General features: G+C 38.8%; 1 protein-coding gene across 2 annotated transcripts in view; it reads right to left on the reverse strand.

The window, feature by feature from the left end:
* Positions 1-1444: 1444 nt before the first annotated feature.
* smim29 (small integral membrane protein 29) overlaps positions 1445-12271 on the reverse strand; it is a 62284-nt gene continuing 51457 nt past the window's right edge. For both annotated transcript variants that reach the window (XM_028796999.2, XM_028797000.2), the window contains exons 4-5: positions 3102-3207; positions 1445-2192 (exon numbers count right to left, since the gene is read on the reverse strand). In XM_028796999.2, coding sequence (XP_028652832.1) covers positions 2127-2192; positions 3102-3207 — 172 coding nt within the window. In that variant the 3' untranslated portion in view covers positions 1445-2126. The remainder of the gene's footprint in view (positions 2193-3101; positions 3208-12271) is intronic.

Consider the following 12271-nt stretch of genomic DNA (forward strand, 5'->3'; position numbering starts at 1 on the left):
AGTATACTCCTAATTAGAAAAGTCTATTGGTTTTATTTTAGCCATTCCCCCTTTTTGCTTGTTGCAGTCACCACAGGCAGTTTTAAGTTTCAATGCATGTTGGTATATAATAAAGTACACATCCCTTCATTTCCAAATTGATGGAAGAACTATCTTCGATTACAGTAATAAGATCAAATCGGCTAAAAAGAAGGCTAAAGGTTGTGGGAGGATCACAAAGCAGAGGTAACCACAAGTCATTAAAAAATACATTTCCTGAGGTAAATGTTACTGTGTAGTCTTACACAGTCTGTACATGCATATAGTAGAATTAAGTTAGCAGAGTCCAGAGCATTCAACGGTGCTGATATGTATACAGTATTTGCACTACCTTTCCAATATGTTCATGAAAGAAAAATGCAAAAAAAAAAAAGTATGTTCCTCTTGTTTCACCTAATAATAATTTTCAATTTTTGTCTTGCAACTTTTCAGTATTAGAGTAGATTAAATTTTGGGGATTTTTTTTAAAAATAATTTCAGGGGGCCAACTTATGTGCATTTCCTAGAAAAAAAAAAATCTAAATTCAGAATACAATGCATTCTCTAATTCCGGAGAGCAAAACTAATCCTACTAACCAGTGCATGCTATTTGTTTCCTGAATTACTTGCTCCAGCATTACTGTAGTTTTTGGATTATGCATCTTGTCAGTGATTTGGAGTACACTGTACAAGTGAAAATATTATTAATTGCTCTGAGTACATTGCTAAAATTAAGCAGAAAACTAAAATGCTCTGCCATTGATTTTTGTATAACTTTCAGTAAATTCTAGAATGCCTAATCAGATGAGTATGGCATATATCAAACATGTTACAAGACATTTTCTCATTTATAAAGAAATCAAGTTGTTCTTGTCTATTGCTCTCCAAGACTCAAGCGCCATAAACATTTTCAAACCTGCTTAATCCGCTTTAATGTTTAATTTGCTGTCCTCTAGATATTTCTTGGGCAGCACGGTGGTGCAGTGATAGCGCTGCTGCCTCGCAGTTAGGAGATCCGGGTTCGCTTCCCGGGTCCTCCCTGCGTGGAGTTTGCATGTTCTCCCCGTGTCTGCATGGGTTTCCTCCGGGCACTCCGGTTTCCTCCCACAGTCCAAAGACATGCAGGTTAGGTGGATTGGTGATTCTAAATTGGCCCTAGTGTGTGTTTGTGTGTGTCCTGCGGTGGGTTGGCACCCTGCCCGGGATTGGTTCCCTGCCTTGTGTTGGCTGGGATTGGCTCCAGCAGACCCCCGTGACCCTGTGTTCGGATTCAGCGGGTTGGAAAATGGATGGATGGATGGATAGATACTTCTTTTAATTCTTACACTTAAGAAAGTAACTAAAGTGTCCCATTTTTCCACTTCCACAAAAGCAACCATTGTCTAGAAAACATGAGGGAAAATATGCAAGGCTATAAACCTACAAGTAACAGTTTTACATCTTTTATTTCTGTTTCAACTACACAACCACTCACTGGCCAGGTAGCACAAAGCAGTGATAAACAATGATAGTTTTTGTTTTTATTTTATGCATACTGTACATTTAAATACATGCCAAATCACACACACATTAATGCATAACTTATTACTTTCAGTTCTTTTCTTTTCACAGGTGCCTTTATAATAAACTACCTCTTACCTCACTCTGCCACCTGCATCATCATGACCTGGCAAGTGTCAATTGAAATAGTTACTTTATGTTGGGGGGATTGAAACATCTATATATATTCTCAACACATTCTTCTGATTTAGGCTTGAATTCTGGAAAAGCTTCCCCCTATCAATTCAAACTATAAACCATTTTGTATATGATTATTAAGCACAGTTGTTTATAAAATAAATAAAAAGAACACACGGAAATACTGATTTAAGTAAAAATGAATACTTTTTCAAATATGAAATTATTTTCTTGAGAAAGACAGAAAGGTAAAACATTATGTGTGATATGGATTGAGGGTATGATTTATTTCAATTGGCTATGTAATTTCCCATTATGAAAATGAAAACTGTATAAATAAAAAGAGGGTTTGAAAGCTGTGCTATTCAAATCAACAAAACCTGTTAATTCATGAGAGGTGTTCTACCGTACACCTGACCAAATCAAGTTTGTCAGGCAGGAACTTCCTTTGCAAGTAAAGGACGACGCTGTTGTCTTCTTCCCCAGCCTTGTACCACCTTTGGATGAAACAGAAGGTTTACAATTATGTTGGGAACAAAAGTAAAACACGCAGCATTTTTTTCTGTCCTAAAACTATATGTTTTGATATGTGGTTCATATTTACTTGTTTTTAAGCAATTTCCTTCAAAAGGTGGGTAAAACTTATGCTAATTTATGTCATATTCAAAATTAAAATTTCAAATATTTTTCTGATTTTGTTTTTTTCTTATTATGGACTATATGTAAGAGATTTATTTGCATCTTGTACAGCTAGCAACCAGCATTACTATTGTTGTCCCAAGTGTCTTATTTTCCTCACCCCTTTACATTAGGCCGTGTCTTTTTCCGATGATCTTCCTTTATCTAGGCAATGTAGGTCCCAACCTAAAAGCTTATCAGAAAATTCACCAATTTCCATGAGTCTCTCTCTAACTGAATTTGGAACTTTATTCTGAACAGAAAAACAAAGACCAGCCCCTAATGGGAGAGTGTTACAGTATATCCAATGTTGCATACTGTTTAATTCTTATTAAATGATATATGGTATTGAAAAAAAAATTACAAAGGGAAAAGAGTACAAATTTTAAAATATTGGTGTTTTAAGTAAACATCTAGCTTTAAAAAATAATCTTGAATCTAACAGTTTCTATTAAGACTTCATACAATATAATTCACATCTACCTTTCTTGTTGCACCCACTTATTTTCTAAGACAACTGTTGAACGGCACCATCTTGTGTCCATAATACACTGTTTGCCACAAGTAATATGCTGGCCAGTATCATTTTGATTAAATTTTAACTCAGATCTATGCCCTAGAGTTATTTATGTAATGAGTCAATAAGGAAGATACCACCCTGGCCACTCATATGTTTAGATCAAAGTAGTCAATTCATGTACTTTCAAAGCACAAAGTAACAAACCTACCTTTGTATCTTCATCCCTCCACAGAAACTCTTGCTCTGCTTCAATGAGTTCTTCAGAGGGGTCATAGCTGTAAACTGGAAGAAGTTGATGTCTTAACCGATCCACCCTGAAATGAAAAATAAAAACATGTAACATATATCCATCATTATTTATATTCTCTCCAGTTTTTTGAACGTCACAAATCAACAATCGATACAGAATGGCCCAGACAATCCTTTCAGCAGCAGCTTATAAATTCACCACTATGAATCTCAGGCATTCCCAAGGCAACAGGTGGTTGTGGGATATATTGCTAGCAGGAAGTACTGCAAGAGCGGCACTAGATGCCCCATTCAGCTCAAACAACTCTACTTGTGTACAGTGACTACAAGCAATGAGGATTTTGAAAGAGTGGTCAACAAAATTTTTGTTTAAATATTTAATTCCTCCTTTAGCTCCATAGTCAGGTAAAATGCACATATCATTGACCATTTCCCTAAGATCTTTCAATACCATGTTACTTAAACTTCTGCCATAGAAGAGGCCATTACTCTCTCAAATGAAGAAAGACACTTTTCTGGGAAATACTGGTAACTCTCATCATAAACTTGTTACATAACAAAGTACTCTAGAAATAACAGCTAGGGTAACTTTATCTGTAAACACCAAAAATTCCAGGGTCAAGTCCCCAAACAAACAACATTCAAACATGAGCTCACAAAAACTATCTAACAGTGCCTAGGGGATACACTGTTGTAGTTTTGTAAAAGGCTTGTAACAGAAGTACAGACAGGGATGATGAGGATGTATGGAAGTACCTTGCATTTTCCATTCTTAAGTAACACAGGCATACTATGTTGCGGAAGAAAAATAACGCACATATGGATACCAACCACATTTTAGTATTCTAGAAGGTTATGCGTAAAAGTAGTACACTAGAAATTTTTCAGCAAAACAAATTTTAGACAAATACATTTATTGTATGTTAATATATCTTTTATATGTACTCATTTAACCAAGTTACACTGCAGACACAAACAAAGCTATGGATGAGAAAATTAAAAACGACAGAGCAAAATACAAAGCAGCAAGACTCGAAGGACAACGAGTACCATACCTTATGTCAGGGTAAAAAAATCTGTATTTTTATTCAAAATAACATTAAACTTCATCAAAATAGTGAAAGTGACTATTAAGTCTCATCACTACAATAATAAAAATACAAATCTGCTAAAGTCAAAAAAACACCTGCCCACCTACAGTCAACAGTTACTTGTTAGTATAATTCAGCATTACAGACACTTGATTTATTTTACAAGTATTTACGTAAACAATACAATTCTCATCTTTGTTGTTGTATTTGTATTTCAAAGCCCAATTTCAGCTATGATAACCATATGCCAGGTACATAGCATAATAGTAGTCAGCCTGACAGCAGTAATGTAGTACATGCTACTGAATGCATTTAATTAGATTGCAGTGGTAACAGAATGGTTCTCCAGACTGACATCAAACTGAATTTAAAAGAGTGGTCTACAAATGACCAATAAGGTTGTACTGAAGTTGGACTATGTTTGAAGAACTGTCAAATGAGAGAAAGAAAGGGGATGATCATAACAAGCAAACAGAAGGGAAGCAGGAAAGAACAGCACTGAAGTAACAGCTGTTAATGTAGTATAGGGGTCACTCAAGTTCTGCCCAGGTGGGCTGCAGTATTGCTTAATTGGAAACTAATACTAGGCAATAATGGAACATGCTTCAAGTTATTTTTAGCTATTGTTTTTTTTCTGCCAGTTCAAAGCATTTTTACATTGTAAATTACTCTTTTCTGACAGCATCTTCCAAATTATTTGTGAACTACAGCACATTAGTAATTGATAGTACTTCACTTATTTCTCTTCCATTTCTTTCCAAATGCTTTACTAAACCAGTTACTTCAGAATGAGCACACATAGCAATAAATAGGAACAGGATTTTTTTGCCTTTCTCTAGTTTAGTTCTGAGGCTTACTGTGGCCACATGTTTCTGTTGCAAATACTTTCACAAACAGTTATTCAGTTTACTTTTAACTGATGCCATTGATTAATTAGCCATTTTTTTTATTTTTTATTCTATACTTAAAAAGCACAACAGTATGAGATTTACATTTACAGAAAATGTAGAAATATTTGGATTTTTGCCATAGTTTTAAATGCTTATTGCTTTTATCATTTTCCTAATAATTTAACTTTTTTGCTCTGTGGACTTTGGTCATCTATATATATAATTCACTAAGCCGCCGACAAGTAGACACCCATGGAAAGCACGCAAGACAGCCACGCCCACCAACTCTAAGACCATTGGATACGACGACAACTCGCACGCGACGCCTCGGCAAACACGCCGTTATTTATGTTCGTCTGTGCTACAGTCCACATGCACCTCTGAGCCACGTTGACTTTTCGGTTACGACGCACGACCGCATGCACCATCGCAAACTGTTTTACACGCTACATACAGCAATTCGCATCCGCGACAAACATGTGTCTTCTTAGATGGTCCTGCAGGAACACCGAAAACGTTTCCCCACCCACCAACACTCCTTATTCCCCGGCCCGCGTCCACTGCATCCGCGACAAACATGCGTCTTCTCAGATGGTCCTGCAGGAACACGGAAAACGTTTCCCCGCCCACCAACACTCCTTATTCCCCAGCCCGCATCCACCCTCGCTCTCTAGGCATTCACACTGCCTGCTCATGTGCCTGGACGCAACAACTCACTGACCACCCCATAAGTCGCTTTCGTCTGTGCTAGGAGTCCACATGCACCTCTGAGCCACGTTGACTTTTCATTATTCTTTTCGGTTACAACACCCGACCCGCGTCCACCATCGAAAACCATGGGAAAGGAACAACGAAGCCCCGCCCAGAAACTCTACCCCTCCTCCCACGTGATAGGGAACGCACCTCAGAGCACTGCCCGCCAACTCGAACAGCTCATCAAACACATACTCACTCGCTTTGGTCTGTGCTCCAGTCCAAATCCAGCTGTGAGCCACGTTGACTGTTCATTTGCCCTCCATGGCTACCGCTTCAAATGTATTTCATGGAAACAACACTTCTTTCAATGTTATAGAAATTCCTGCATCAGGTAACTGTTTGTTTCTATCAGTCGGGTTTTTCTGGAAAAATGTCATTGACGAAACTGTTGCTCTCAAACTTCGCAGTATGGCTGTTGGGTTTGTTTGCCAACATTGGGATAACTTCGGCATTTACTTCCAAGAACGTCCTCATGCCTCTCCTCGAGTTTATAATCCGGCCCAACGTCTCTCCATATCCCGGCTCTTTAGCGGTCCTTTGGATCATGGGCATTACGAGGTTCTCATGCCTCTCAAATACACACGTGATAAGCTTCTGGTGACATCTTTTGACGCTGTCGGTATGTGCACACAGGGTGCACACCCACTTGCTCGCCACACTAATGTGACGTCACCTGCCCACTCTCCTCTTCCTGAAAAACATTTAAAGACACACTCTCCTGAACACACGCATTCCACACAGGACTTTCAATGCACCTTTTGTTCCAAAAGCTTCTGAGTGCAGAGATATCTGAACGCACATTTAAAAAAACACAACACTAACCGAATGATGCAATGTGAACATTGCCAGCAATGCTTCAAAACAACTTGCGCTCTAAAGAAACACTTACGAACTCATTCCACTCTCACCTTCAATTGCACATTTTGTAACGAGGACTTCACAGGTGAGATGGATCTCCACAACCATATGCAGATCCATTCAACACAAACATTTGTATGCAAACTTTGCGACAAACAGTTTCACGCACGCAGATACCTTACTAACCATCTCAAAACACATTCCCTGATGAATTCTTTTCAGTGTCAACACTGCTCCAAAACCTTCACGCGCCAGAAATCTCTCAAAGCACATTTAAACACACACTCCACTGAACAAACGCATTCCAAACAGATCTTTCAATGCACGATTTGTTCAAAAACGTTCCGAGTGCAGAGATATCTCAACATGCATTTAAAAACACACTCCACTGAACGAATTATGCAATGTGAACATTGCCGGCAATGCTTCAAAACAACTCATTCCAATTCCCTTCAGTGTCAACACAGCACTAAATTGTTCATGCACAAACATCGCATTCAGTTTTCTGCAGCTTTTCAAGAAGATACCGCCATTCACGTCCAAGAACATAACATTGGGCCTACCTATCGCACTATGTGCTTCTTGCAATGCTCTTCATTGGCCAGCAGAGGTAAACAAATCCGGACATTACACTAAGTGTTTTCATGCCGGCAAGGTGTCTTTGCCACCGCTATCCAAACCCCCTCTTTTTGTAGAAGACCTGTTGACTGGCAAGAACCCGCTGTCCCGAAATTACTGTGATCATATCAGGGAATACAACTTTGCTTTAGCTTTCGCGTCAATGGGCGCACACATCGCTCAACCATCTGGACAACGACTGTATGCTTTCAGAATCCACGGTCAAATTCATCACCAGGTCTCTCCTTTATATACCAATCCTGACACGTCACCACAATACGGTCAGCTATATATCTTCGATTCTGCTGAGGCTACCAGTCAACGTTTGCAAAAGGAATGTAATTGCGCTTGCAGCGACATTTTGTTGCTTCAACTAGACAACATGATACGACAGGTTAATCCCTTCACAAAGTCTTACATGCAAATGCATGACATTATCACTCACGGTAACCCTGTTCCTGCTGTATGAATGGTGTTCATGGAAAATCCAAGTCTGGTTATGAGAAGGTATAACGCCCCGTCCTGTCAAACTGATGTTGCTGCTATCTTTGTAGGTGAAGACGGGGAACCTCCTGCACAACGCGACATTTGCATATATCCAAGGGGAGATGCTTGCAAGCGTATCTCTGTTCTCAATATGAACTGTTACTCCATGGTTTATCCACTGCTATTCCCTTACGGAGATCCAGGCTGGCACATACAATTGACCCATGTTGAGGAAAAGCGAACCGCGAAAAGAACGCGAGTCACACAGCTCCAATTTTATGCTTTCAGGCTTGCCATGAGATCTTCATTTACTACACACGCACTACACTGAATGGATCAATGTGTGTCTACCCGGCGCAGAGAGGCGTGGGTAAGCCATTGAACCCCATTCGTGATGGAAACCGGGGCTTGCAATTGTTCCCCACGAACGAGGAATTCCCAGTAAGTGCGGGTCATACGCTCGCACTGATTACGTCCCTGCCCTTTGTACACACTGCCGCCCCCAAATGCGCTACTACCATGGTCGAGTGACTTGGTGGATTATATACAGAAAAGCAGCCAGAACCACAAAGAACAATGAAAAGTCTACGTGCCTCAAAGGTGCATGTGGACTGTACAAAGACGAAAACGATTCAGGTGACGAGTTGGGGGTGGGCACATGAGCAGGCAGTGCATACTGAACGAGAAATCAGCAGACTGACGGAGGGGGCGGAATGGGTATCCTTCCCCTCTCCTCCCGTTCCGCCCTCCGCGCCCGAGCGCCGTCCACCCCCATCCCTCGCTCTGGGAGGAGAAGGCGCGACGGCGGTCCTCCAGTTTTCAGTCACAGACAATTATATGTTGGTTCGTACCCGTGCATTGTTACAATGTTACTTTTCTTGGTGGCTTATTAAATTACGGATTTTTCAAATGTTAATTTTTTCCCTGTGCTTAAAAATCATTAAAAAAGCGGCCTGATTATGTGGCGTATGGTACGCCGCGGGTTGGCTAGTTTAATTGTAGTTTATTAATGGCAATTACTGATGAGTAGAGGAGACACTGGGAATATGAGAGAAAAATAGTGCAGCCACTTATAGCAAGTTTGCTCTTTAGCAAATAACAACTTAAATACCCAGAACACGTAGAAGAGCAGTGTCCAAGATGTTAGGATGATGATGAAAATCTTAAAAACCTAAAACACTGAATTATCCACCAGTAACACTGTATATAAATGCTTGCTACATCCAATAAAGAATTAGCATAACCAGTTTTATAGTTTATTAATAGACAACAAAACAAAGAAACTCAGAAATAACAGTTCACTTAATTAAGGAATGAGTCCAATTAAAAGCATAGTTTAGCAAGGATAAAAATCTGCTGCCAGCAGACTACCAGGACTAAACTCTAGAACCACGTGTTAGATGATGATCTGATGGTTCCTTTGTCATTACCACTGCACGGTTATTTGGCAACTAGTTAAGTAAACAACAAGCAATTAAAAACAAAGAATTAAGATGTTTAGGATTAAAAGATAAAAATGAAGGGTTCTGAAATTTACCAAATAAGTTAATCAAAACAAACACAAAAATGTTGCTTGATCAGTAACTGCTTTAGCAGAAATAACTGCTTTTGAATGAAATGAAGACAGTATGAGGACCCATACTGAAGTATACTGCAAGGAATATACATACACTACTACTAACATAACAGTAAACAACTTGCATGTCAGCACAGGTGCCCGTACGTAAAAATCGGTGAAGGATCTACAAATACTATTTTCTCTGTGTTCATTAATACAGTAATCCCTCCTCCATCGCGGGGGTTGCGTTCCAGACCCACCCGCAAAAGAGGAAAATCCGCGAAGTAGAAACCATATGTTTATATGGTTATTTTTATATATTTTATGTCCTTATAAACTCTCCCACATGGTTTATAAATATTCCCCATACAGTTATACAGCATAAACCCTTTATATTCTCTTAGTTATTAGGTAAGATTCGTTGAAATTATGTATGTAAACACAGTTTATATACAGTAAAACCTAAATATTATTTTAAAGATATCGAGCGTCTCCGATATCACATATATATTACAGCCATTATGACAGACAGGCCATCAGCAATAAATACGTACAATGCAAGAAAAATTGTATACAGTAAAATGTGTGTACAGTGACACTAAACTATGTACATGTAATAAGTACTGTACGTAGATAATTATGGTTACTCACCAACAATGACACGACGACTTGTCCAATAACGATGAGTTTAATTTTACTGCACAACAAAGGAGAGCATTACAGCTCTTTTAAAGGAGCCCCTTCAGGTGACTGTGTTGCACCGCCGCTGTTCTCCTTCTGACAGTCTTCAATCCAAATCCCTAAAGCAGATTCCATCCAGACTACCGCCTTATCACGTCCACTTGCAACTCGTTTTGCACTCTGGTTAAAGGACACTGCGGCCGTAGAGCTTATATGCTTTTCCTCCTTTTTAAATAAAAAGAATCGTGGACTCATTCATGTAGCTGTTCCCTTCCTTCAACATATCCAAAACTTTTACCTTTTCTACAATCATTTGCATCTTCTGTTGGCGCTTGGACACGGCCCCTGAAGCAGCAGCAGGAGGGAGCACGTTAATGCTGAATGAGTGAGATGAGACTTCCTGGTTAATGCAGCACTCAGGAACCAATCAGCACACAAGAACTTAACTGTGTGCTCTGATTAGGTAGCTTCTCAGCCATCCGCCAATGAAATCAACTGGGCAAACCAACTGAGTAAGCATGTACCAGAAGTAAAAAGACCCATTGTCCGACTCCGCAGAAACCCGTGAAGCAGTGAAAAATCTGCGTTATATATTTAGATATGCTTACATATAAAATCCGCGATAGAGTGAAGCCGCGAAAGTCGAAGCACGATATAGCGAGGGATTACTGTAATGTTGTCACTTGCTCTTGTTCATTCATTTTTTTTTGGGTTCATCACGAATAACCACACATAGCAAAGTTATTGAAACATGACAGTTACTGCTGTAGAATGTTGGCAAATGTGCACCATGGTTGACGTTTTAGATGCGTTTCTCAAGAACACAAGTTCACTGCATAGTATAAATGATGAGCAGCAGCCCTAGGTATTATAAATAAATACCAATACATCCAATGGACATACCTGACCTATTATTTAAAAGTCACTTTTCCTTTTTTACAAGGAATATCACCTTGTGGACCACTCAACTTATGCTTTTGAGTCACAGGTGATATGTGGACTACACTTTGAAAACCACTCATACAAATTTTCATCCTGACATGCTAATGTGAATTAACCCATCATCAGAGAGATCAATCACAGTTCACTGTATGCAGACCTGTGACACTTGGTTAACTGGTGCGAGAAAGCCACATATTTATGTTTCACTAATCCTTTGCAAAATCTGTGAGGGAGGGCTCTTTATGCCTTGCAATACAGTTATATGATGGATTGGTCTACTTCATGAACAACAGTGTTACAAAAAGATTGGGGGGGGGGGGGGGGGGAGAGAAGTGGTTAAAGAAATAGAGTGAATTGAAGTGTATAGCCGAGTTTCAGTGCAAGTTATTAATAATATTACACATACATTTTACAGCTTTATTTGCTCTTGTACTTAAGGACCATTTTCCCTTGATTAATTTCAATATTTTTTTATACCATAACCAAAATTTGTATATAGCCTGGTTTCCACTAGATAAAGGTCAAGCACTGTTTAATTCACAGCTACTTCAATTATTGTGAAAGTACTTTTATACCAAGTACTTTTATATCAAACTCTCAAGTTAGTCAAAAGTTTTATTATGCCATTGCTTGAACCATTTGATGTTGGGTCACTGAATGCAACATCAGAACATGTTATGCATTTTATAAAAGTAATTAAAAAAAGCCAATTTAGTTGACTTTCAGTAATCCACTGAACTTGAAATTGCATGTTTTGAGTTTGTCAGGATTACGAAAATAATCTTTGCTCATGTTTCCTATCGATCCTGCAATTTGCCAGTAATTTCCTGGGAAAAATTTGCATTGATGTACATGTCAGCAATCCTAGCCTCCTTGTATGTTTACTTTATGTGCAAAGTACATAAGATGTGGTTTCACTAATGCATTTAGTAGTGAAATCATAAGCTTAACAGCTTGTGTATTCAGCAGATGTGTTCATTTTATAACCACACACAGGCACATACTCATCAAACATTAAAAGGAAAATTTTTGTAGTCTTTTCATAACTGTATACAGAGTTTGTAAAAAAAAAAAAAAAAAATGAAGCATCTACTCTGCTGTAATTCAAAAATAGTTTCTGAGAGTTTGTCTGATAAATAAAACAAACAAAACTCAGACTGCCAAAAGCAAATGAATTACATTATTTTTATTAATCTATACTAATAAAAGGCAAAGCCCTCACTGACTCACTCACTCATCACTAATTCTC

The sequence above is a fragment of the Erpetoichthys calabaricus genome, chromosome 3, assembly GCF_900747795.2.
Source record: "Erpetoichthys calabaricus chromosome 3, fErpCal1.3, whole genome shotgun sequence".
Taxonomy (NCBI): domain Eukaryota; kingdom Metazoa; phylum Chordata; class Cladistia; order Polypteriformes; family Polypteridae; genus Erpetoichthys; species Erpetoichthys calabaricus.